Source organism: Colius striatus, chromosome Z, assembly GCF_028858725.1.
Source record: "Colius striatus isolate bColStr4 chromosome Z, bColStr4.1.hap1, whole genome shotgun sequence".
In the NCBI taxonomy this organism is placed as follows: Eukaryota; Metazoa; Chordata; class Aves; order Coliiformes; family Coliidae; genus Colius; species Colius striatus.
In genome coordinates, this window is record NC_084790.1 from 24215360 (window position 1) to 24242842 (window position 27483).

General features: G+C 35.5%; 1 protein-coding gene across 5 annotated transcripts in view; it reads left to right on the top strand.

The window, feature by feature from the left end:
• HSD17B4 (hydroxysteroid 17-beta dehydrogenase 4) overlaps nt 1-27483 on the top strand; it is a 68272-nt gene that overhangs the window by 28524 nt on the left and 12265 nt on the right. For 2 of the 5 annotated variants that reach the window (XM_062018779.1, XM_062018784.1), the window contains exons 16-23: nt 498-601; nt 4006-4071; nt 16216-16285; nt 19512-19618; nt 19934-20020; nt 22392-22481; nt 22902-22922; nt 24403-24541. In XM_062018779.1, coding sequence (XP_061874763.1) covers nt 498-601; nt 4006-4071; nt 16216-16285; nt 19512-19618; nt 19934-20020; nt 22392-22481; nt 22902-22922; nt 24403-24541 — 684 coding nt within the window. Of the gene's footprint in view, nt 1-497; nt 602-4005; nt 4072-16215; nt 16286-19511; nt 19619-19933; nt 20021-22391; nt 22482-22901; nt 22923-24402; nt 24542-26133; nt 26939-27483 lie in introns of those variants that run through there. The other 3 variants (XM_062018783.1, XM_062018781.1, XM_062018780.1) reach the window with 3 other exon arrangements.

Below are 27483 nucleotides of genomic sequence, written 5' to 3' on the forward strand. Positions count from 1 at the left end.
TCAAAGGAACGAACAGGTAACCATAAACTAAAGCTTGCTCTGGAGCTCTTTGTCCACAATGTACTAGTACTGCTTATTGAACAAATTGGTAATGTGCTTTACACACTAGTGATAGCTTCTAATATGTCATATTTTATGACACAATTCTGTCATTCTTAAATAACTAGCTAATGCAGTGAGATGCTGAAATAAATATTATTTTCATGACTCTCTTGACAAATATTTGTAACACTTTACATGTCATCAGTATTTTGATGGCTTGTTTTTTAAATCTTAATGCTTTCATATAGATAAAATTTATGACAATGTTATTTGGAACAGTTCACTAGTAAGCAAGTGACCTGGAACAGTGCAACATCAAAGTAACCATTATCTCTTTAGTCGTTAAAGTGAGCTTTATCACGTTTGAAGATGTTTCTCCTGTAACATGTGCTAGCTGTTTAAAAACGAGATTAAAGGTATATAATATATGACTTTTCTCTTTTGTTTTCTTTCAGTGAATACCTATTGTGGAAAGGACCTAGTGTGCTATAATCAGTTCTCTTTGTTTTTTGTTGGAGCTGGAGGATTTGGTGGAAAACGAACATCAGAAAAGGCCAAGGTAAATTTACACATGTTCGTCTTTAAAAAAACCCCACAAGAACTTATATCAATACTACAAGAGAAATATTTGCTGTGTCAGCTAGGAAGGATAAACTAGCATTTGAGCAGCAGCAGTACAAACTTAAATGAAATTTAAATACTTCTGTTCACTGAAGAAGTTGAGTGAAAAGGTACTATTTAGGGCCTGGGAAACTAATGGTTTTGCTTTGACAATTAGTGAGATTACTGAATTGCTAAATGTGCAACTGATGAGATATTCCTACATTGAAATATTTGAAATGACAGATGTGGAATATCCCAATGGAAAACAGAATAGGAGATTCTCTGGAAAATGTTTAGAATCTAAATTCTGTAGAATTGTAATTAAAAAATGGTGTCAGAAATTAAAATAACATTGACACTAATATCAAATGATATGGAGAGAATGTTCCTTTAGAGGATTTGCAGTAGATCTTTTCGAAGAGGATCAGAGAATTGACTTTAGTTTCTGAGTCTTGAGTTTTCTCAAGTAGATATGAGGAGCTCTACCTCTTTTACATGTAACTTCAATAGCAGATTTTTTTGACTGCTCTTCTTTGAGCATAGCAAGAAGAATGACAAAGGACTGAGATTTTAGATACTATGTCTACAGACCTACTGCTGAGCTGTTGGATTGTGCCAACTAGACTCTGTTGTAACAAAGTCCTGATTAAATGTATCTCAGCTCTGCTGTAATGACAGTGTTTCAATTTTTGTGTCAGTGCTTACTTCTCCAGTTGGAAGTATGTGGCCTATGTGTCATCAGTTTAGCATTAGTGTGTTCTGCCACTCCATCTCGGAGTTTTGTTTTCTTCTGTTTAAGGAGGTGAGGAGGCTATTTAAACTTAAAAGTAAATTGATACCTAGTGATAATTTCATGGGTATGTATACAGGTACTGTTCATGTTTGGCTTACTAACTTGTTTTCAGGTATTAAATTTATAGTAATAGGTATGTTCGTATGTTATGTTGCAAGATGTTGCTCCAGTTAAAAAGCCTAGCTTAGTAAAAAGCTGAGAAACACTCAAATATGTGACGTTACGTTTGAAGCTATAATTTCTAGAAAATACCACTAGATGTAGTTCTTTGTAAATCTATATGTGGTGTTAGATTTGAAGTTGCAATTTCTAGAAGAGATCTCTAGGTGTAGCTCTTTATAAATCTATGTGTTTGCATGAAAGAGATTCAGAAGCATAAAGAAGAACAAAGAGAAGTAGCATTATAATTCTCACTTCATGCATGAAGTGTCTGTTCAGGTACCTGACATACGTCTGTTGTCTCTTTTAGTACTGTGTTTAAGGGCAGTGCCAGCAAAGACCAAATGTTGTTGCAAACTAGAGCTATGAGGCACTACAGTAATATAGTCAACTGAATAAACAGTATTATCAATATTTTTTAAAATTTAAAATTAAATAGTTAGATTTTCTACATGTATAACACTGTAGATAATATTGAGTTTTTTGAGTGTAAGTAAAGCTTACAAGCTTTTAGCCTTAAATCTGTATCAATTCTTTAGAGGTTGCCCATGTGTAAATTTACAAGTCAAATCTTGTAATGCATGCTGCTTCAAAGAGAAATGGAAAAAGCCTCTTTGTAGTATAAAAAGAAAAATCACAGAATATTATTGTGGGCAGTGTATAAAAGTCTTTGATGGTACTTTTAATCCTTTTGTAATCAGATTTTATGGTAGTGCATGTAAAAAAAATAGTGGTTCAAAGGTAGAGTTGCTGATCTCTATATATAATATATAACCAAGGAATCCTGTATAGTTCTGTGGTACTCTTTTAGTTAGACATTGCACTTCAGGCTACTGCAACTTCTTCACTCTATTTAGTGAAGTATGGAATGCTGTATAAATGACTTTACATTTTAAAGCCCAAACAGTGTCTGTTTCAGGCAGCAATCTTTCTTGTGACAGAAGAAATCAAAATGTAGTCTAGTCAAGACAACACATTGATAGCAAATTCAACAGAGGCCTCTGCATGGAAGAGGCTAGTTTCAAAGAATAAGTTTTCCTACTTCGTCTCTTCAAAACTTCATGGTTAAAAACACTTTCACATCCCTCTGTGCCAAAAAGAAATCACAAGCTGATCAGATGTATTAAATTATTTGTCTTTTTGTCACTTTCCACATTTATGATGTCTACAAACTAAGGAGACCAAATTTCAAATTGAGATCAATGATGAGCAACATGTTTTCTACATCATCTCTGCCCTCTTATGTTGGAGCTTTCTTGTCCTACTGGCAGAAGAGTTTAATTCTTCACGTGTTGTCTAGTTTTAGTATCTTAATGGCTTGGTAGGTCAGGCTGAGTTTCTTTAACCGAACTGGAAATAGATTCTCAACCCATGCTTGTTTTGAAAGCAGTTCAGGCAGTGTCTTTATTTTGAAGCTGATTTATCTGGTTCACTGAAGTGACAAAAGTAGAAGTAATGTTCTAAAGTCTTCCACTCAAGATGTGGCTTTGCTCTACTGTTAATAAACAGTAAAGAGCCTTTGCTGTTATTAGACATCAAACTACATAGCATTCCGTTTATTTTGATTTTTATTTGGTAAAGAGCTCACAAACACTAAGGTTAAGTAGGATTACTACAAATGAGACTCAAGTTGCATCTTTTCATTTTAAAGCTCATGCTAGTTTCTCTTTGGACTCTTTTTGGTTTATTTTGAAAATCCAAGAAGGAGAGGGGAAAAAAAGATTTCAGCTACGTTAATAGCTTTTAATTGGTTATGCTGTTCCATGTTTAGCCTGATCTATTATGTTCTCTGTCAATCTGTTGGTAAAGTTTATATCTTCAGAACTGAACAATGAAGCTGTAGATTGCACATGGAACAGCTTTTTTTACAATAACGTGCGTCTCAGTATGCAGCATGTAACTGCAAAAACAAAAGAAAAAAGTGCAGAACAAAAAAAGAGCTTCCAGCTCTTAAAAAAACAAAAGTGATGTAGTGCATGGATGAGGTAGTAAATAATTTTGCACTCCATTGCACATTTTAAAGTATTATTTTAAAAGTTTCACTGTCATTTCTGTGTTCCAAAGCACTAATGTTCTATGAGACAACTATTTTTTTCTGAGTGAATAATTCTTGCTTGAGCTTTTTTTGGATAATTTGGAAAAAATGTAATCAAACTGATCAGCTCTTAACATGTAATTCTTAGCCAGGTCTGGTGCCTCAGAACTGCTATCTTTGTAAAGCTAACCTTGATAAGAGACTTTTTCTAGCCTAAAGATCTTTTTCTATTAGTTTCTCAATGTAGAAAGGGTAGGAGCAACCTTAAAGGCTTTGTAAATGCAGTTCTGTTTTACACATACCTGACATTCTGGCATGGGTATGGATACAGTATCTTTGCAATGAAATACTAATACTACTGTTTTTGCTTTAGGTGACAGTAAGTCCACCCAAGAGACCTCCTGATGCTGTTATTTCTGATGTCACAACAGCTGATCAGGTAATGTTTTGTATGCTCTAGATGTGAAAATGTTTATTTTGTTCGGAGAAATGAGTCTTACATGATGTTCAGCAATAGTTCAAATTTTCTGATATATACGTGTATAACATAAAACTAAAATTTGTGCTATGTTTTTATGACACTGTTTTATAAGGTCATACAATTTTATAGTTGTTCATATCTAGATATGAATATATCTAGAATGAGGAGATGAACATTTGTATTCTGTTTTAAAAAAGGGAAGAGGTTCAAAATAAAAAAAATTACAGCATATGGTGCAAGCAAACATTGTGACCAAAAAAAGTGCTTAAAGTTTACACTTTGGAAAAAGTTAAATTTCAGTAGTTGTAGTAGTAGTAGTAGTAGTCAGGGAAACTTAAAATACTGACAAATGTCCATCCAGGTATGCTTCCATCTTTCGATGATTCCACTGGTTCACAGACATCTACTTTGCTTAGGCAAAACCATGAGTAAATAAATATATCTTCCTCTGAAGGTGAACATATGCAGGTGTCGGGTAACACAGAAAGTCTGAAGTTACAGACACTGAGTAGTATTTTCAAAAGCAAAGTAGTCATGGCAGGAGTCTGTAGCTGTTGGACATGCAATTAAAATGTTGAGCATCAGCTGACCTACGGTATCAGTGATGTCTCCTTAGCCTCTTATTATGTATGGAGTAATTAAACTTAAATCTTATCTAGCTGATTCATGTGCTTGAACAAGTATAAGCTAGCCCTACTCAGACCTGGAAAGAGGGCTTAGGTCAGCATTTATGTTTCTATCACTGATGTAGTGCTGCATCCTAGAATTCACAGCATTGGTCTAGGAGGTACAGATGTCCAATTCTTCTGAATAGGCTTCATGGGAAGTCAGCAAGGGAAATTATTTTCTTTCTGGAAAGTGGTTAAAGGTAGTGTAAGGTGCTCTCCAGCAGCTGGCACCGTATTAGATATACAGCAACCCTAATGGCTCAGTAGTCAAAAGTATTTGCTTTGAGTGATGGAACCCTAGTTCATATTCTCTGCATGTTTATGTTGAAATTGATTACAGGTCTATTGATTTTCAGACTTCTATGATGCCTTTGCTCATATGATAATCTTAGTTTCTGACCCTCAAACACATGTCTGGAATTGTTTCTGTGTATAAAATGCAAAGTTCATGAGATAAAAGAAGATGATAGTGACCCCATAATGCAGAAACTGGGAAACTTTGCTACTGCAAAATGGATTTTTGCAAATGAAGTGGCACGAAGTATCCACTGCACTTGTTTTAATTTAAGATATACTCAGACAGGTAGATATAAAAAGAGAATTCCTCTCCAATTAGATCTTGCATAAGCCACAGCCAGTGGACTTTGAGAGTTGCAAGAGGCTTACCATACAGACTATTCAGTAACGTCTGTGCTTAAGTGGTGAACTTAAGAATGTGGAGAACTTGAGAATTTTATGGGGAGAAATATGGACTTTCATGTAAAGGACAGCTTGGCGTAATGTTGTTAGGTTTTACATTTATGTATCTTTGGAATGACACAAAACTGTCAAAAATTGTTTTTGAAAGTGGAAGCTGGCACACAAATTTCATTGAAGTTTCTGAAGTTTTTTTTCTTACGATTTAGATGGAAAAGGTGTTGGCAGAAATGACTGTTGCCATTTAGCTATTGAATTAGTATTGAATGTGGGACAGACTGAAAGACTCAGTTTACAGATGGTGTTTGAGTTATCATTGGAAATTGATATAATTTTAGTTAATTGTCACATTAGCCACTCAGTTTTTGTATCGCTACAATTATGTGGCTAAATTGCTCTTTGTAATTAGCCTTTTTCCCCCTTAGCTTTTCATACTAATACCATGTAGTAAACTTCCTGATAAGTAGACCATCATTCATGTTTTGAAAGTGTACATTGATGACTTCTATCTTTCACTGAAGTCAGTGACTGATTGTCTTGAAAGTTATATTCAGGTCCAACACAATGACACTGGGTTAAGATTTTTCCAAGAGGAAGAATGTTTTTTACATTTTCAGACAGGAAGAAGTGCTGCTTAGTGAAGAGTATACTGGCAACAAAGGGCTAATAACCATTTCCCCCCTTCACTGTGTGTTCAGCAGAAGGAGTACAGCCACCTACAGTTCATTGAAAAATGATTGTATTATGTCTGTGACCATTGACAAAACAAACTAATCCTTTTCGTTAGTTAGAGTCAAAGGTTAATAGCAGGTACTATAATAAATGTTTATCTCTTTCAAATCTGTACCCATTCCTGAGAAGTACTTTAAACACCAGCCAGTGCTTATGAATGAGTTGCAGTTGCATGGTGTAAGCTGCTTAGAGATGAAAAATGGTTGAGAAAAAATTAGAAGTATCTGACCTTCTAAAAGGCTTTAAGGCTTAAAATTTGCATCCTGATGAAGAAGGAGATGAAATATTTCTTCTGTGTGTTCATGAATTTTTCTGCTAAGAACTAGGTGAATTTTTTTCCATCTTGCCTTGTAGAGAACTGCATATGTTGTGGTATTTTTCTGGCTTGTTCTCCTGCTGTAACCTGAGCTATGCTTTACTAGATACATTGCCATAAATCTTTTGAATAAAACAGACTTTTGACAGAAGATCAAGAAGTCTAGAGAGTGTTTTGACTATAGGGCATTTAGCAAGAAATGAATCATTCAATTTCAACCCTGTAGGGAATATTTAATGTAGTTACAGAGCTTCAGTATCACCAACCTACTCTTGTCCTTCCAGTTTTTGAGCCAGGGCTTTAAATTAATCAATCAAACTGATTTTGCTGAATGCTTCCTAATGCAGTTAAGAATTGCAGGCAATGGATGACTTGGATCTCTGGAGAGTTTTGTCTCTCTAAGAGTTTCCTTGGGAATTCATTTTCTGATGACACAAAATAAGCTGCAGCAGGTATTTAGAGTGGATAATGTCCAAGTGAAGCATGTAATTTTTGTGGAAGAAGACAAATACAGAATCTTGAGTTTGAGAGCTTTCGGTTGGTATGTTTTTTTTCCTGTTTGTGGAATCACTCACTCTGATATTCTGCAGATTGTCTGCCAAGAACTAAACTGTTCTGTCTTCAAAAATAAGAATTAATACTCAGAATACACAATGTTGTGACAATAAATAAACAGTGTAACAGTCACTCATAAAATGGAATTTTTAAAGAAATCATTTTAATTTTGTTTATTGTTTTTACTGTTTACTATTTCTTCCTTCTTTCTCCTGAAAGTTACCTGTTCTGTTTGCCTGTGTGGAAAAACTAAAGCTATAATATTCAGAGTTTGCAGGCGTTAAAAATTTTTGTTCATGTTAGGTCATTTGAGAATGTCTTAATTTTAAAAAATGGTCAACAGTTCAGAAATTTTGTTTGCAAATGTATCATGTCTTTCACTAAAACATTCCCCAACTTTAAATTCTGACTCTGTGTGTGTGTGACAGAGATATAAAAGACCATTTAGGTAAATCTTCCTAAACATGATGTCTCAGCCTAACAGGCTTCGGGATCATCTGTGTACACGCGACTGTAGCCCGTGTCAGTCTCTGCAAAGCACTGTGATGTGAGCTATCACATGTGAGCATCTGCCAGAGCTACTTTTACATGCAACTTGAGTATCTCAAGCACATGATACTTTCCTGTTGTTTCCAGGTTCAGGAAGATTGGCCCTCCTTTCTTTTGAATTTTTTAATTCCTTGTTAGAGCTGATGAAACAGACTTGTACTGGTCTGTTGGAGGAAGAGCTTTTTCATCTCCTATCATTTTTAAGTTGCTTTCATTTGGAAAACTATGATAATGTTTTAAGTGTTGCAGAGTCTCCAGAAAGATAAAAGTTCCAAATAAAGCTTGCTATGTTTGTAGTCTTAATCCCCTTTGTATGCAATGCTTTATGATATATTTTACAGTCATGCAGGCATTTATAAATAGTGTTTGTTCCTTCCCCTTAAGAACTCCTTCCACAGCCAAAGGGAGGGCTCAAGGTATGTGCTGAGATAGCATAGGAGGTGAGATTTTCCTGTGTTATTTGTTGCAAGAAGTTGTATCCTGAGAAGGACTAAGGAGAGGAAAGTGATCTTTTGGTTAGTGACAGGTTGGAGCTCCTGTTCTTCAGCAATAGATTTTCTTTGGTTTGTCCATAAAATTCTTATAGTCCAAGTTAGGTCTTCAAATAGTACATTGAAAAGCTGGAATTGTTTTGTGCTGCTGATAATCACTACCTTTTCTACTGTCTTATAGTTTCCATAAAGATATCTATTAATGTTTGAAGTATTTTAATTGTACTGAGAGTACTTAAAGGAGTGGCATATAGGATCTGATGCTGATTTTTGAGAATGTGAATCAGTGATCGGTATTAAAATAAAATCCAATATAAGGCATAAGTTTCTTTACTTACTCAGAAATTTTTAGAAATATTCAGTAAATTCATCCCTCAGATAGGATCTGATACAAAACTGTACAAAGTATCTAAAACCTTCTGTTTCAGATGATACAGATCAATCATTGCCAGAGTTGGAAGAAATTGCTGCTTTTTAGTAGGTGGGTTGTTTTCTAAACTACAGTTCTTTTCCATTTTCTGTAAAGGAAGAGAAATAGTTGGCACCTGCCACATTGCAGGTAGTGTCATCATTGTCCATTGACTTAAGGCTAGAGGAAAGTACTTCCTTTCCTTTGTCATTCTCAGTTCTACATTCTTCTTGCTCACATTTCTGTCCTCTAGCTGTCCAAGTTAGTCCTGTGTCAAGTTAAGCTAAGACTGCAGCTCTGAATTGAACTGGAAATAATTGTGAAGACAATTACGCACAAATCCATTCTTAAAGAGTGGACTTTGCAATAAAAACTTATTAAAAAGACATCCTGGCAGGAAAGAGATGCATGAGAAACATTTAACAGCCTCAAGTGCTGTGTCCAGTTTTGGGCCCCTCACCACAAGGGGGACATTGAGGTGCTGGAGCATGTGCAGAAATGGGCAACAAAGCTGAAGGGTCTGGAGCATGAGTCTGATGAGGTGCTGAGATGCTGAGGAAGCTGGGAGTGTTTAGTCTTGAGAAAAGGAAGCTGAGGGGAGATTCACTCTCTGTAACTACCTGAAAGATGGTTGTAGCAAGGTGGTGATCAGTCTCTTCTCCCAAGTAATAAATGCTAGGACAAGGGAAAATGGCCTCGGATTGCATCAGGGGAGGTTTAAGTTGGATATTAGGAAAAACTACTTCACTAAAAGGGTCGTCAAACACTGGGTCAGACTGCGCAAGGAAGCCATTAAGTTACTATCTACAAAGATGTCTAGAAGTTGCACTTAAAAATATGGTTTAGTGATGGGCTTGGTAGTATTGTTAATGGTTGGACTTAATGCTCTTAAAAGTCTTTTTGAACCTAAATGGTTCTATGATTCTATATGCATAGATTAAGTAACATTAAATAATTTCTCTATATAAATAACATTATATAGAGAAAACAAAAAAGTTGGCTATTTGCAGCTTATGCTTGTTTCTGTAGAGAGGTTTTACATTTATTTTAAATAGATTAGGAAAAAGAAGTTACAGGAATGTTTTTGAGTTAAGGTTGTATTTTGAATGAGTGCAATAAAGTCATGTGAGTGACAAGATGATGAAAACATGTGGTTGATGAAAATATGGTTATAGGACAAATGTGGGGGTTTTTTTATGTCCTGCTCTGTAAAGATTGTAGTACAGCATTGCCTGAAAGCATGTAAATTTAAATTAACTTCAGAGAATAGCACAAGAGAGCCTCCTGAGAGCCTCAGGTGATATTTTTTTTTTTCTATTTATAGCATAAATAATTTGATTCATGATAGAAAAAATGAAGTGCTGCAATAAGTTCTCACATGTAGAGACCATGCCAGAAAAAAGGCACTTAACAAGCTGACGATGATACAAGGAAAACAAAGGGATATGAAACCACTGCAGGCTTATTATAATTTTTCCTATTTTTTCTAGAGATTTCCATATGCAGAGATGATAGTCTCAGAACCCTTGAAATTGTTTGTGGGCACTTGTATATAGTAATTACTGTAAAATTTGTTAAATGTTGTGATGCTAATTTCAAGGTATATGCACACATCACCACCCCACTGCCACTTGTTTATTTCTGTTGTGAAGATCATAATATAATTTTTTAATCATGTCAATTAAAAAATATATTTGAGAGCTTGCATTATCATAGAATCATAGAATGGTAGAGTTGGAAGGGACCTTTAGAGATCATCTAGTCCAGCTCCCCTGCAGAAGCAGTTTCAGCTAGATCAGGTCACATAGGAACATGTCCAGGTGGGTCTTGAAGACCTCCAAGGAAGGAGACTCCACAACCCCTCTGGGCAGCCTGTGCCAGGGCTCCCTCACCCTCACAGTGAAGTAGTTTTTTCTTATGGAACTTTTTATGTTCCAGCTTCATCTCATTACCCCTTTTCCTGTTGCTAGCTACAATAGAAAAAAGGGATGTCCCAGCCTTCTGACACCCACCCTTTAGATATTTATAAATGTTAATAAGATCTCCCATCAGTCTCCTCTTCTCCAGATTAAACAGCCCCAGTTCCCACAGTCTTCTCTCATATGAAAGATGCTCCAGTCCCCTGATCATCTTGGTGGCCCTGTGCTGGACTCTCTCCAGAAGTTCTCTGTCCCTCTTGAGCTGAGGAGCCCAGAACTGGACACAGGACTCCAGATGAGGCCTCACCAGGGCAGAGTAGAGGGGGAGAAGAACCTCCCTTGACATTATAGTAGAGTTTTAAGTACAGGCTAGTAGAGTGGTAAGATGACAAAAAAAGAAAAGGTAATAGCCTCTCAGTCGTTTCATTTAAATAAGGTGCTTTATGTTACCAAGAGTTTGTTCCTTCCTCTTATTCATATGTTTTAGTAAAAAAAATTAAATTTGTTATTTCATTTGAAATTGCGTAAACCAAAGTGATTTGTTCTTTTTTTGAAAGGCATCATTAAAGGAAAGGCTTGTACATTTGCCATGCTACTAAGAAATGGCAATGTTCTATGAAGCATCTGGCAGAATATATAAGTTGATGTTAAATTTGAAAATATATGTGTATTGGGCTTGTGTGGCAAGGTTTGGTAGCAGGAAGGCTACAGAGCTGGCTTCTGTGAGGAGCTGCTAGAACCTTCCCCTCTATCTGACAGAGCCAGTGCCAGCTGATAGTGCTGATTCTTGATCTGTGATGGATTGACTGCAACCCCCATTCCCCTTTGCTGCTGCAGGGGAGGAGTTAGAGACTGGGGAAGAAGAAAGGGAGAGAGGGGAGGTGTTTTGAGATTTAGTTTTTATTTCTCATTACCCTGCTCTATTCTGATTTGTAATAAATTTCCCCAAGTCAAGTCTGTTTTGCCCATGATGGTTATTAGTAAGTTATCTCTCCCTGTCCTTATTTCAACTTCTGAGCCTTTTATTATACTTTCACTCCTCTGTCCAACTGAGGAAGGGAAGTTTTAGAGCAGCTTTGTTGGGCACCTGGCATCCAGTCAGGGTCAGCCTACCACAAAGTGTTAGTAATAAACAGCAAATATATGAATAATATGGGTTGAGGAAGGAGAAAAGATGTAGTGTTATTTTATATCTATTATCCCTCTTCCTGTTTATAGCTGCGCATATGGATGTGTTTTAATTGAACATTTTTATAATTATTATTCTTGAGAGTGTCAAAGGTATGTTAGGGAATAAGGTAGTGTTTGGATAGGCCAGACTGCTAAGAACCTAAGATTGCAAACATAAAGTAGTCCAGGAAACTATGCTTGAATTTCTTCATTACGGTCTTGTTAAGAAATAGAATCATATGTGATCTGGATTTCCCCAAAATATATTTAGGCCTTGAAAACTAATATAAACGACTTAAACTGCCAATTTTGTTTATTTTCACATAGGCCTACTTTATGACAAATAGTTGTTTATCTGGGGAAACAAATAAATGCTTTTTTCTTTCTATGTATTGGTTTCTCTCAATATCTCCTATTACGCTTACAGAGGTGATTATTTAAAAAAGAAGATATGTAGCTACTTAATTTTGAGTGTGGAGAATTACTTAAGTATTAAGTTAGGGTTATTTATCACAATAGGGTTTATTTATCACAATAAATTTCATCTCTTGAGCCTCAGCACTGCCAGTTTAACTGGAAACATTCATAAACTAAGTCAGAGCTCATTCAGACTTGAATTTGTGGCTGTTTTTCCGTCATGAAATTGACTGCTTGCTTTTACTTAAGCTGTTATGTAAAGTATATGTTCATATGCATACAGCAACCTATGTATACATGTGTGACGTGATCTAGGTGGACCTGCTTTGGCAGGGGCATTGGACTAGATGATCTCTGAAGGTCCCTTACAACCCCTACCATTCTATGGTTCTGTATATACACATCTACTTGGTAAGATAAGCTCTTGAGCAGAGCTCGTTTTCTCCCCAGTTAGTAGGGAAAAATTATGGATAGTTGGCTTCTTTTTCTGTTAGCTTTACTGCTGACCTTTATTGCAGTCTGCAGGCAAGACTGAAAAATTGGCACAGACAGGTTGGATATCGCCTTTTTCTTTTGTGGTCTGGCAGAACTCCTAAATTGTTAGGAGATGAGACTTGACAGTTTGTGTTATTAATTGGAGAAAAATCTAACCATATTATGACTGACTTCAATCTAATGCCTCACATAATTGACTCTTGTCATCCTCCAAGGATGCATCACATTGTTTTCTTTGGTTTTTTTTCCTTTTTTTAAAAAAAAAATGCTGTCACTCAAGACTTCAGGAAATGTCATTATTTGAGAATATAGAAAGTAGAGCCAGCAAGGCTTTAAAGCAACTCTGTTCTCATGTGGAATGTAATTTATATAATGAAGTAATACCAAAGACTCTGGTAAATGAAGAGAAGTTTGTTGGCAGACTTGACTTGGCTTTGCTAAGTCTGAAAATAACCCACTGTGTAACTGTTCTATTCAGTTCAGCCCTTATGTTTTCTAGTCATGACCAGTGTTTGTTTTTTGTTTTTTGGTTTTTTTTTTAAATTTATGAATTTTTTATTACAGTAATTTGGAAAAGTGTACGGTAGAGTTATTGTTTCCCAAGCAGTGCTTACCATCACCCCAAATAAATGCCTAGTTCTTACTAGAATTTTAGTAAGCAACAGCTGCATAGCTAGGTTTTGGTTGAGATTTGAGCTTGAAACAGAAATTCGTCTTTTTTGTCATACATGAACTGATTTTTCCAGTACTACAACTAAATATTACTTAATTTCAATTAAAATTTATCACAACAGTTCCCTCATGAAAACAGCCTTCAGACAGCTTTTGTAAAAATTAATATTAATGGAAGAATGAAAGTGAGACCTTAGAATTTAAATTTAGTTTAAAAGTAATTTCATTATTAAATCTTATTGTTTAACATCTGGCAGTTTTTATTTTGTAGTTCTCAAGAGTGGCAATTTGCTGTTAGATTTTAGACTGTCTTGAAAGAAAGCTTTGGTAATGACAGGTGGTACTCTGCAGAATTGTGTTAACAGCAACTCTCTTTAAATTGTCAGTTTAATTTTTTTTAAAGGAACTAAAGGTCTGTTGCTCACCAGAAGTCTCTTTCATAGTGTTGTAACTTTAAGTCTTAGACAGCTTTTAGCAAAGAAACTAGTGGTGCCTTTCTGCCTTTCAACAGTGAAACCATGCAAGAGTGGGGACAACGAAAAAGACACAGCAAGTCAGAAGTGCACCATGTGAAGATTCTTTGAACCCATGCTGCTGTGGGGTTTTTTTTTGTCTGTGAGTGCGAGTGTGATTGTGCTCGTAGTTCCCTGTCTTCCATCTGTTGGTGTGAGAGTTGAGGTGAGAAAGAACAATAAGTGAAGGAGCAGGTGCTCTTCATAGATGGTAATTGTTAGCCCATTTCTATCTGTCTGTTCTTACTTACCACTTCACTCCAGCTGTTTTTGTGGTGTGTTTATATATTTACATGATCTTTGCTTTCCTGTTCCACCCTCAACAAACACTGTGCATTTTACCATGCACTTCTTGAGTGCTCCCTGTAAAATTGTCTCTATGGCATAGGATCACTTGGCAGTTCATTTTACTTGCTCTTTTGGGCTTGATTTGGCTTGTAGATTGCTAGCTTAATAGTCCTGGCACTGCAGGATACTTACTGCCTTTTGGAGATCTTGATTTCAGTTATTTCTACTTCTTAGTGATGCTTTAAGATTAATTTCAGGTTATCCGTTTATTCAGCAAAAAAGCATTTGCCTTCTCCTTTGACTCTTTTAGAAGGTCAGTCCCATCTGAACTGCAGCCTTACATTAGTATGAAATCTCCAGTCTCTACTGTTTTCTTAAGAAGTTATAGGATCAATTAGAAAATAAGTAAGAAAAAAAGTTGTGTATGTTTAATGTGAGAGTAGAATTACAGTTAGAACGTTCAGATCTAGTGATGGCATCTTACTGATAGATTTTTGTTTTCTAAAGGGAAAGTATTTCACAAAGAGTAAACAACAGTGTATGCAGGGACAAGTATTACCTTAGTACTTGCTTTTCTAATGTTTATGTGCTTACGCTGTGGGGCAGTTTAGGATTTTTTTCTTGCCTTGTTTAGTGCATTTTATCTACCTCTCACACACATAAGCAGTGACAAGTTCTTTCGCATTCCACCACAAATGAGACTCAAACACCACCGGTGTTGGTGAAGGCTGCTAGGACAAAAAAGAGAGAGTGAATTTGCGCTTAGTGTGCAAGCTGTATATACTTGAACAAGTGGACTTGAATATTAACACACTAAAAATAAAGCAAATGGATTATCAATTAAAATGATGATATGACTTCAGAACATCATTTACACTGTCCTTTTCTTCAGATGTGATAAAAGAAACTTAGTCATATATCAAAATGTTTTTTAGAAACATTTTTTTGTTTTTTTAGAATTTTGAAGAATCTGTTAGCTTGTTTCTTTCAAACAGAATTTAGTGCAGTTTGCCTTCATTTGGGAAAACATATACCATTTTTTTATGATCCCTGTCCAAAATGCTGGAGAAAATGTTAAATGATAGGGAATTCCAAAGGCTAGTAATGTGCTCTATTAAAATAAAAGTTGTTTTTGGTTTTAAAACTCTTTGCAATTCAGTTCATATTCAATTTGCATGTGCTGCCATATAAACCACTGAATTCTGGAAGTATTTACTAGCATTAGTGAACGTAATGCACTGTTTTAGTCTGTACCTTTATGGATGTTGTGCTAGAGTTCTTCACAATCATTTAGTCACTGGATTTCACTGTAATCTGATGACTAGGGAATAAGTTTTCAGTCTGGAAAGATGCATAGGTTGGCTTGTCACATCACTCACGTTATGGACTCTTGGCCACTGTACACATACAGCAAATATAAAATCCAATGATGAAAATGCTAAGGCCCCAAAGAGACGGGAATCTGAAGCACAATAGCCATATTCTTCATCATTCCTCAGATTTATTTGCATTCACAGTATATATAGTACACTAGATCTGTATTTCTCTACTATTTATCAGTGAAAGAGAATATTTAATGTGAAACAAAAGTTGTCTAGAAAACTTGGTGTGTTACTGTGGGGTTTTGTTGGTTTATTTTTACTGTTGAGACCAGCTACTCATGAAGCTGCCTAATCAAGAGTATCAATTAATCAGTTATGTTACTGTTGAAAGGGAAGGATAAGGATATTTCTGATCTATTTAAGAGGAGTCAAATGTTGAAAAAAATGTAGTAATGTATGTGTTTAAAAAATAAATTAGTATGGATTTTTGTTTTTTAATTGTGAATGAATCTGTCATGGAAAAAAACTCCTTAAAATTACACTTCAAGCTAAAGAACAAATTCTAGAAAATGCTTTACTTCACTGTAGGCAAATTTTAGCTAAGCTGGATATGTATGTCAGCCGAGTAGGTTGTTTTTTACCTCCCATTAAGCAATTCTGTTATTTTCTTATGTAACAAGACCACACATGGTCTGTACACATTTCCTGGTGCATCTTTGGTAGTTTTTCTGTACAGTAACATTTAATTTCTTGTTTACTTGCTTTGTTGTAGAGTATATTATCTGAGGACTAGTAAAATAGATTGTGATAGATTTGTTTAAGTTTTTGAGTGGCTCCTACTTGTTTCTGCCAAGCAGTTAGCCTCCCATTTTTCTTTCTCTGTTTCTGCAGGCTGCACTGTATCGGCTGAGTGGGGATTGGAATCCATTACACATTGATGCAAGTTTTGCTGCTCTTGGAGGTAAGCTGGGGGATACCGTTGTGCTAATATTTGAATGAGGGATGATTTAAATGTTTGTAACCTTTTTTTCATTTAATCTGTACGTCTTTTGACAAGCGGGAAAAGAACCAGTGCTTTTTTTGTAGCTGTTCTTAGACTCGCCTTTTCATGTCTTTAGTGTTCTGTGTGATGCTTCATGTTAAAGCATTGCTTCTAGCTAGGAATGTGGAATGATGTAGGGCTACCTACAATGGAAACCTGCCTCCTACTCTCTTTTAAGGTTTGTTTGTTGCCACTATGCCATCTTTACAGTCTCTATTTCATAACCAGAAATAATAATTGACTATCAGAAGATTCAGAAACAAATCCATATATTCTTCAATAGATAATTCCATCTGAATATTTTTAAGATTGTTGGTCCCAGTGGAATGTTTTGTGCTTCTGTGTAGTTTTGTCCATCCCAATAAATCTCAGGAGGGCGACAGAGAGTGTTTGCTAGCACATCTTTGCTGTTAAGTTGTCTAATTCCACTTGTGGCTAGCACAGTGACCTGTTCATTTCTGTAATGGTACATGTTAAAGCAAATAGACCATAGACTGCTTTAACTGATTCTTGCAGAAATGTAATTACTAAAGAAAAGTCTACTTTCTGATTTTTTTTTTATTGTAAAGGTATTTTTCAGAGTTCTTTTCAGGCCTTGCTAGTGGTATATCCCAGGCAGATAGAAGTGTGATTTATGTAAGAGGTTTTCCTGAATATGTATGCAATCATCAAACTTTACATGAAAATAGTGGTCTGTAATACTTGATCTACAGTTTTCCAGGGACTTCTTTTTAATATGGAAGTGTCACTGTATGTTGTTGTTACCAAGATAAATGTAACACAGCTGTGCTTCCTTGCTGAGATTGTGCTTGCCATACTTCCACAAATCATCTCCTTTCATAAATACATACTAGTTGTTTGGTAAACTCTGTTTGTATAATTCTATCTAAATTTGTGTTAATAAATAATGACAATCAAATATCAGAGTCCATAGAGACATTTCTCTGGTTTATTCAACTATTGTGTTTGTTCAACTGATGATATTGGATAAGTACTTTGATGGAATCACCCAATTACTGTTGAAAATACTGTAAGAGAAAAATGTAAATTTATAATTGAAACATATGAATGAAATTAACTCCATAAGTGAAGTAGTCTCTTTGTCTGAACAGAGAACTGCCACACTGGATTTTGGAACTGTGGCAGTATCCTACTCAAATACCTGTACTAAACATAGGTTCAAACTAAAAGCAATATTTTTGTAGAGATATTCCACAGATATTTTTTATAGTTATGCAGAAGTTGTGGGTTTTTTTTAATAATATATTCACACACTTTCTTATCTTTAATCTCTGTAAATGTTCTCTTTGACTGGCTCATGTGAGCATTCCCTGGGAGCCAGCATTCAGTGTAAGGCACTCAGACTATTCCAGGATTATTGTTAAGCCTTCCTGTGGGTAATGTTTCAGATGAGATGTACTATGTGAAAGCACCTGTTTATAGTCTTGTGCCTTTGTTCCTGTACCTTACATTTTCAAGATAATAGAAAATGAACAGCCATTTGCTTTGTTTTTGTTTTAGTCTAGATTAAAAGTGCCTTGATTGCCTTATGGATTTTTCTTTGGATACATGTTAGTTTTGTAAAGAAAATACCAGAGAGAATAGTACCAAACATATTTATTTCTGAGTTCTGAAAATAGTGGTTGTTCTGGTTCTTGCATGGGGAATTGAGCTAAGCTTTTAAGGAGCCTCAGTGTTGTTGGAACATTCCGGATAAGAGATATTGGATTTAATACTGTTACAATAATGCAGTCAATTTTAAAACAGATTACTGGCGTTGCATATTTGTGCTTTATCTCTGTGTACAGCGTACAAAGCAGAGTGTGCGTATTCAAATATTTTACAGGAAAGAAAAGGCAGTATGATTAGAATGGGATACTTACAGCTGGAAAACAGACTCGTGTTCCTTTTAGCCTGTCTTTATGTCATGTCTTCTCTCCTAACCTAATGAGTCAATGTTTCTCATCCTTGTTCCTCTTAGTCTTGTCTTGCCATTGGGCCCTATTTCAGAATTCCCATTTTTCACAGCATTGCATCCTAGTGACTTTTTTTGTCTCTGTCTTGAAAGTCTGTGTTTTCTTGTACATATTTTCATTCTCTGCAGACTAGGCTTTCTCCCATCTCCTCTTTTTTGTTTGGTTGGGGTTTCTTTTTGCTCTTTTCTCCCAGCTATTGTCTCGTGAGACATCTTCTCATTCTGTGTCAATGCTTTGAGGAGTTGTTTAGAGCTCAGGAAAAGCAGACTCAGGGAACTGAGAGTGGCAGATGAGTTCCAGGCAAAGCAAGTATTTTCAGAGCTTAAACTGGACAGATCTGTCTCAAATCTGTGGGCTGCTGCAAGTGTGATCAATTATTGTTTACATGCCCTGTCAGGTCAGAGCAACTTGTTAAGGGATCAAAACCCAATCACCACAAGGATCATCTTTAAAGGTACCAGTTGCACTTTGAAACCTGGCCTGAGATTTGATAAGAGTTTATTTTGTCAGACTTGGATAGGACTGGAGAGGATCCAGCGCTAATACAAACCTATCTTCTGACAAGGTTCAGCTCTTGCTCCAAAGCATAGAAGTGTGAGGAAACCTGAACAAAAATGTCAGTATAAGCAAAACACTGGATTTTTTTTCCTCTTTTTGTTTATATGGGTAAAAAAATACCTGAAATCTTTTCAGTTTGTTTTTTTTTTCCCCCACTTCTGAATACAGAAAAGTTAATCCTGAAGTCTGCACTCTGTTTGAAGTCTTTTGGCCAAATTCAAAATAAGAAGCATCAAATAGTCTCAGTCATTACAATGCCTCTCACTCTCGATATGCATACTTGCATGTAACCGTGTATCTGGTGTGCGTATGCGCACGTACTAAACAAGCTAACTTTATTTTTACTTTTGTCACTTCTACAGACAAGGACTAATTCTACTTATGCTGTGGAAGACTCACAGGCACTTTTGGAATGCCAGTTCTCCATGAAAGCTTTCCTTTGCCTGAAACTAGAAAAAATAATAACACACACTTTTTCAGTGAGATAAGTAAGCTTAAAAAGAAAAAGGATTATCATTGGAGAAAAATACTATGAATAAAATATAGATATCTGTGGAAGCAACATGCAAACTCCTAATTTAACAAATGCTAAAGTATTACTTTTTACACAGGATTTAAGAAGCCTATACTTCATGGGCTATGCACCTTTGGGTTTGCTGCTAGAAATGTTTTGAAGCAGTTTGCAAATAACGATGTCAACAGATTCAAGGCGATCAAGGTCGGTGTGTTTATTCTTCAAGTTAACTTTCTTGATTTCCCTGCTTTAAGTGCAAAAAATAGTACTTTAGAGTGGGAACAGTCTTCTTCACTGTCTTAACTGCCACAATTGCTTTTAATTGTTGCTGCATGCATTTTAATGCCTCTGTCTAGTGTGTTTAATTAAATGTTTAGGCTTTCTACATTGTAAGTTGACTGATTTTTCTCTTTGCTTTTTCTCATGTCAGTAGAACCTGTGCTTCTAACCTTTACATGTATGTACAAAAGATCTGCTCACACCCTCCCCTTTTTTGTTACTTTCCCCTCCCCCCCTTAGGTTCGCTTTGCAAAACCAGTCTTTCCGGGGCAAACTTTACAAACAGAAATGTGGAAGGAAGGAAATAGAATCCATTTTCAAACCAAGGTCAGAACACATTAACTGCTATGCCAAAGAAGATGTGCTGGCTAAAATAACGGGGGGTATGAGATAAAACAGAAAAAAGGCGTCTCATCAGACATATAATTGAAGAAGATTTTGTAAGAAAATGAATAAATACCATGAAATATTATAATTTATTTTATGATGTCACTAAGATTATAGTAAAAATACTGTTATAATCATAGGACTTATTACACTCCTTATATTAAGTAGTATGATAATTAATTTCATTGCATTGCATTTTTCTGTTTGCCCACTGAGGAGGAACAAAAGGCCATCATTCTTGGATCAGCATAACTTGTACTTGTTTTCTGCAGTTAATCATAACTTTGTGTATGCATCTTTTTTTAAAAGATTTCTTCGTGTTAAATCAACTTCTCATAGTTAAGTTTATGCAGGTAGACTTTTACAAAATTAAATTGAGTTAAGCTGCATCTACACAGAATACCTTACATAAGAATGGAAGTTGCATAGCAACTTGACATAGCATTGTACAATAAAGCAGAGTTTCCAATTTTATAAATCCAGGTTTTGCATTATTTTATTTTCTACATTGCTGTTAGCGTTTTGTGTGGTTATCCTGTAATCCTCTCTACACTTGGTAGGATAACTACTGGAATCTAAGGAAGAAATACTCCATGTAGAGGCAAAAGTAAATACTCATTGCTTCTGTTGTAGCATCCTGTGATACTGTCACTTTCTTAAACTTTGATTTGCTACTGGACTTTGTTATTATGCGTTGACATTTTATATTGCTTTGACTGGCTAAAGTTTTGGAACTCCATCTCTGTAAAAATGTAGCCAGTTGTTGACTTGTGAGTACCACAACTGGGATAATTGCAACTGCAGGGAGGATTGGGCAGACAAAATTAAATGAGGAGTCATCGTAGGGACCTAGGATTGGGATTTTGACAGGAATACAGCTTTGTGGAATAATGTTGACTTAAGGAGTTAAATTTTGTTTGCAGACCTGAGGAGTGTTAGCAGCTATAGAATCTCAGAAAAACAACATTGGGGCTACTGTATACACTCTCCATCTGTGGTTACTAGTAGTAAACAAGACAGTTTGATGCCTCAAATGAGCTATGATGACAGCTGTATTGGAGATGGTGCAACTATATGTAAACGGTACTAGCACCCAGTCCTGACAGAATTTCTTGACTTTAGATATTTACTTTTCAGGGTTTGTATGTACAGTGAAAAGTAGCAGAATTCATGATATTTTTCAAAGCTAGTTGGAATTTCTTAACTGAGCAGGATGTTTTGTTGTGTTTAAAGGCTGGATTGAGCTTGGTTTAGTCATTGCTAATATGTAGAGTTTAGGAGGATTTTGCTGCAGGTTTTTTTCCCTCTCATGCAGAATAACTTATTTTGGAGAGAAATTGCTGTGTTTAACATGTTTATAGAAAACCATCTTCTTTCAACAGTTACGAATTGTGCAGAATTCTGTTTCTTGTTGCACATTCAATTTAGTTTAAAGCCATCTTTGTACTTGTAATAAACTCTGGTTAAATCAAACTCAAAGTAGAAAACCAAATTAAATATTCTGTTTAAATCCCTTTTCAGCATTGTCTAACGTGCAGTGGCAGCAGGTGACAAGCTGTTAGTCATCATTTGAGTAATTGTTATTATGTAGTCCTTCTGTATTAATTTCACCTATGCAGTACTGGATGTTCATCCATTTTGGCTAACTGTCATATAACTCTATATGCATTGTCAGTGAATCATTTTGCCATCTTCTGTTGTAAATCAGAATAGTTTGTCAGACCACTTAAAGAGACAATGTCAAACACCTTTTCTTCTCTGAGTTAAATATTAAAAAAATTTAAATGGGAGGAAATTTAGATATTTTTTAGTCTTTGAGGCGTGCTTTCTGGTTTTACAATGCTTAAAGAATTTTCTAGTTCAAGTTGCAGTGTAAGGCACCTGAGGACAATGAAACTGTATAGATGAACTCTTGGCAACTGTCTGTCCACCTCAAGGAAAAACATTTTAGAACAATGTCTTTCTCAGAACTATTTATGAAGCAACATTAACAGTATCCTGTTAACACTCGAGGCAACTTTTGAGATAAGTAATTTTTTTCCCATTTTGTGAGGAGAAAAACAGCAATACTTTTCAATGTAATTTCTCAAGAAACAAAGAATTATTTTGTTTGAAGAACTGTTTGCAAAGCATAGTATATTAAGTTGCCTAACAGACTACTGTCTGTTTATGGGGTGGGTTTTTCACTCTGGAACTTATTTTTTTCTTCATATATGGTTTTAAAATGTAAGGTAGACTCTTTGGTTGCCCTTATGTTGAGACTTTTTGTGAGCAGGTTACCTCCTTAACACAATTTCTTTCCCCACCACAGGTCAAAGAGACTGGAGAAGTTGCAATTGCAGGGGGCTATGTAGATATAGTACCAGCCTTGAATAAACCTTCTGCCCAGGAGCCTCTGAAGGTAGGGAAAAACAGTAGAAGTCTTAACTGACCAAGTAGCATAATTAGGCTTTATTTTTGTGAAAATCACGGGAAAAATACTTAGATTCTTACCAGTCTTATTTGCAGTACTTAAGTAGTTGCAGTACTTAATATGGGTTTAGGGATGTGAACACTCACGTTATTCAAGCTGCAGAGGTTCATGGATCTGTTTGAGGGGAAAAATAGAGATGTCTTAAGATACACAAAGGGCTGACAAAGTTTGAAATGCTTGATGCAAATTGATGTGTAAAGATAAGCTTTATGCTGTGTATTATGACTCAAGTAGGATGTGCACCAGTGAAGGACAAAAGTTGTGAGAACTTGGATAACTTAAGACTGAGACAAGTCTGTATAATTTGGGACCATATCTGTAAATCGGGCATTTTATTTTCATTTGCAGATGCTGAAGATCAAACTCCATGTAAGTTACAGAAGGTTGTGACTTTTCTCAGTTTTTTTCAGAGAGAGATAGAGTTGCAGAAAGGCATTAGAAGAACAGAACAAATGAAAACAAGATAGTGTACTCACAGAACAAAATAGTTTTGTCATTAAATCTTTTTGAAAGAAGGATCTAGCAGCCATTTGTCCATGTGGTTCGGCCTAACACATGATGTACAGTTTATACTGTAAATATTTTTAAAAAATCCTTTGCATGCATGCATTAAGCCTTGGATACTAGACTTGCCATAAAAGACGGAATTGTACATGTGGTAATGAGGATGTCCTGGCTTCTTAATGTGGTCTAGAAGACACAGGTGCACAGTGCATTCATTACCTTAAAGAACTGTATCATTTTTTTCCCTTCGTTGATTCCTTCCTGCAAGGGATTAAAGTTTGTGAAGTGCTGAGATAGTGGCATTCATATCAACTTTGTGAAAAATTCCCGGAACATATTTTTTTGCTGTTTATATTTAGTCCTCTGACATTCTAAACTATTGTCAAATCTTCGTTTGAAATTGAAACACATAAGCATTAGAACTTTTCAGTGAAATGATTTTAGAGATTATAGTCTTTTAACATGATCAGAACAGAATTTTCTCTTTAAGCTTACTCTGAGAAATTGAGGTGCTTTGACAGAGGCAGACATCCACCAGAGGCAGACATCCACCAGGGGATACTTAGCCTGAGTAAATGAAGGTTGGCAAATTTAGATATCATTGGGAACTCTGTTGTATAATGGAAAATGTTAGGCTTAACCAAGGAGGTGATAGGATAGCAGCATGAGTAGTATTGCATTGTGGTGTACAGCTACAGCAGAACAAGTAAGGCTATGTGAGCTTTGCTGCAATTCCAGTTAGATGAAAAATGCCACTGGAACAGCTTCTTAAAGTGCAGCATTTTATCTCGTACAATTATTTCTTAAACAAAGACAATGAAAGACTTGCAAAATAAATGTGTTTGGAAACTCACTCAAGGATAAACACGTTGTGTCTATGCTGGAGTTCTGGCTTTGTCCATAGTGCAGTATGTTTTGAATATCTTCTATGTCAAGTTAAAAAAATGTACTGGTAAAAACATTTTTGTGTTCTGAAAACTAATATGCCATTTGCCATGGAAAAAGTGGCAATGATTATCCTCCTAAGGGAATAAAGGGCAATTTAGAAATCCTTAGAGCCCTGATTATAAAACATTTCTTAAATTGTGTTGATGAATGAAGATAACTGAAAAAGCAATATTTGAAATAATTCTCAAGGAAGAGTCCATGACATATTTTCTACTAGAATGTACTCTTTTAATGTTATCTGTTGCTAGAGGTCGTTATTTGTGATTGAAGAATCGTAATTGCATTTAATAATTTTGCAATAGAGATTTCCCTGGACACAGTGTTTGAACTAATAGACATATTTAGTACTTTTTAAATGGAGTTTAAATTTTAAATTCTTCGTACTCTCATTTTTAAGACTACAGGGCTGCAGAGCGACCTGGTGTTTGAAGAAATTGCTTGTCGTGTAAAGGAGATGGGGAATGAATTGGTAAAGAAAGTTAATGCTGTGTTCCAATGGGACATTACTAAAGATGGAAAAACAGCAATGCAGTGGAGTAAGTTGTAGCTTTTATGTAATGCACTAATGCTTTTTTTTAAATGCAGTGACATTAATTATACTCATTCTAATTAAACTGATATCTTGAAAGTAAGCAATAGGTGAATGTTCACTGGGACCTAAAGATCTGATTGCATACTGAAAACTGCAATCTCTAGAACTGCATTTCAGTTTACGTTTTTCAGAATGGCTCGCCAATGCACTTAGAAAAGCAGGCTGAATTGACCTCATAAGAGCAGTGTGTTTCAGTAATTAGTCTACTGATGATGTACCCACTAACTAATCTAAAACAAATAGGTATTGTATTTCTACTGCTTTGTTCTTGTCACTTCATTGCAAAGACATCTGAATTTGTTTCCAGTCATGTTTTCTGAGGTCAGGGTTTAATGATGGTATAATGATACTTATTCACCTTTTAAGCAAGGGACTGGGTTGATGTAGAGAGACGAAACTTAAAGCAGCAGTGGGCTAGAGAGGAAGTGTTTCTTGGTAAAGCAGATTATATGAGTATACAAAGTGGTCTAATGGAGGCAAAATACTTCTTCCAAAACTTCTCGTCTTAAATTCTCTTGTGCTCAGTTTCTAATGACATGTATTTTTGCAAAAACGGCAGTCTAATTTCAGTAGTTGGACATATGGAATTAATTAAGTTTCTAGTGGGTTTTTTGTTTGTTGGTTTTTTTTTTTAATTGTTTTTCTTTTCCTAGGGTGTTCTAAGTGGTCTGTTCTTCCAAAGGAATAAACCATGGGCAGGTTGTAACTTCCAGGACTTTTGCCCCTTTTTTTGCAGAAAAGTGCAAGTCTTGGGTCAAGTCTGCCACTTAAACTGCTTCATTTGGATTAGTCTCAATGGTTGGGTCCAGTTAGAACTGGAACCGTTTTTGGGGGATATAACAGATGAGGTGGGCTGGTCTTTGACACTGACGGAGAAACTGACACATTGATAGGTCAAATTAAGTCTACCTTATGCTTAGTGCCACGCACTGAGACTTTTTAAAACTCTTAAGTTTTTAAAACTATAAGTCTTAGCAATATCTATTCTCAATAGTTATTCTATTAAGAAACTACTCTTCCCTTTACAGAGAGATTCTATAATTTTCACTTTACCTTTTTCCGAAGTGTAATGAGAAATTTCATATGTAGATTGATCAAGGTACTTCTGTTCCACTTCTGTATTGCTTTTGAAGCAATTTTTGAGCGATTTTCACTTGGATAGCAGGCAATCAGTATATTAAAAATACCTGTGTAGATTTTGCAGGTTGACTACCTATATATTAAAATGAGAGAGGAGGAAATGCTGCATAATATAACTCATGATATCTTAAAACTCATTACTGCTCTTAAGCATTACTACCATCTGCAGTTTTGCACTTTTATACTTAGTAATTTAAATGATGGGCATGCCTAGAACCTGGACAGAAGGCTTCAAAACATTGAAAGTGGATACTTATGTTAGAGAGTCTATCTGTACACTGCCTCAATCTTGTCTATTGTTTCATGTGTAATTAAGTGTAATATAAATGATGTCATGTTTATAATAGCAACCAGAATACTATCTTCAAGATGATTTATCATTGTCTTTAATTTTAGAACTTCTTTGTCACCTAAACACAGCAGTATGTAGTTAAAAGAATGGAGAGAGAAATCAATGGAAAGATAATCTGCCAAGAACTGTTAAAGACATGAATAAAATTTCATCTTCAGGAAGACTTTAAGTTGCAAACTGCTGAAGACAGAACACACATAAAGATCTAGGCCTGAGAAGTGGCCTTACCTGCCTCATGAGACCAAGTTTTATTAGAGAGGAAACAGGTGGATGTGTTTGCTGTTGTATCCGGAGAGTGAGAATACATACCTCAAGAGTTGGTCTTCTATGTTTTTCAAATAAAACTTACTGAAGTGGTGGGAGGAAAATAGTGTGTTCTTCCAATGCCTATTTCCCTAGCTAAAAGGGATTAAATAGACATAACTTTGCTGTGTCCTGTTCCCTCTGCTTCTGTTGCAAGGAACAATATCTGTACTCCTATATGAATTGGAGCTACTTAGAGCTCCCTGTGGGATGGAGGAAGGAGGAGATAATCCATTATTTTAAATTCTTCCTGTTGCTGACTGCTGTTACAAGCTTAAATGAAACATTTCCAAAATCTTGAGAAAGTTACTACAAATTTTTATACAGTATGGCCAGTTCCTTCAAGCTCAGGTGTCAAAACAGTGGCTAGTGCTTAAGAATTGCTGTGATCTCTGTGGTCTAGTAAATATGTAAGGTAGAATGTAAATATCGAGGTGTCTATCAAAGTGTTGCTTAATTTTCCGATTGTGGATATTGGTATGCAAGTACTCTTTTTGCGTATCACTTTTTCAAAGAACTTCCTGGGTTGTCTGATGGTTTTTTGTGTGTCTTTGAAATCTCAAGTTAAAGAATAAAGAAAGCAGAAGATAGTTAATATTAAAATAATTAAAATACCATTTTAATTACTATTTTAAATATTTATTTGCAACATTAAAGTAGTTCAGTAAACTCACTTGGCAAATGTTCGCAGTTGTGACAACTGTAGTGTCACCTATTACATTTTGTCTTTATGTGAATGATTAACATACTACTGTTTCTATCTATTTAACTAATGGCAGTTTTCTACTGGCAAGATAACTATACATATATGTATATCTTTCTCTCCATAACAGAATTTTTATTTTTTGGGAATTACTTTAAACACTATTCTGTTCTTTGAAAAAAAAAAAAAACAAACACACAAAGCAAAAAAATAGACCTCCAGAGGCACACATTCAAGATTTGTAAACAATCAACAAGCTTAATTTTTTTAGCTTGTTTGCATACCTTATTATTCAGTACTCAAGAACAACATCATGTACTGTCTTTTCTACCAGATGCTAGACATAATTCATTTTGCATGGTGAGTGTGGAAGAAGAGAGTAGTTTGT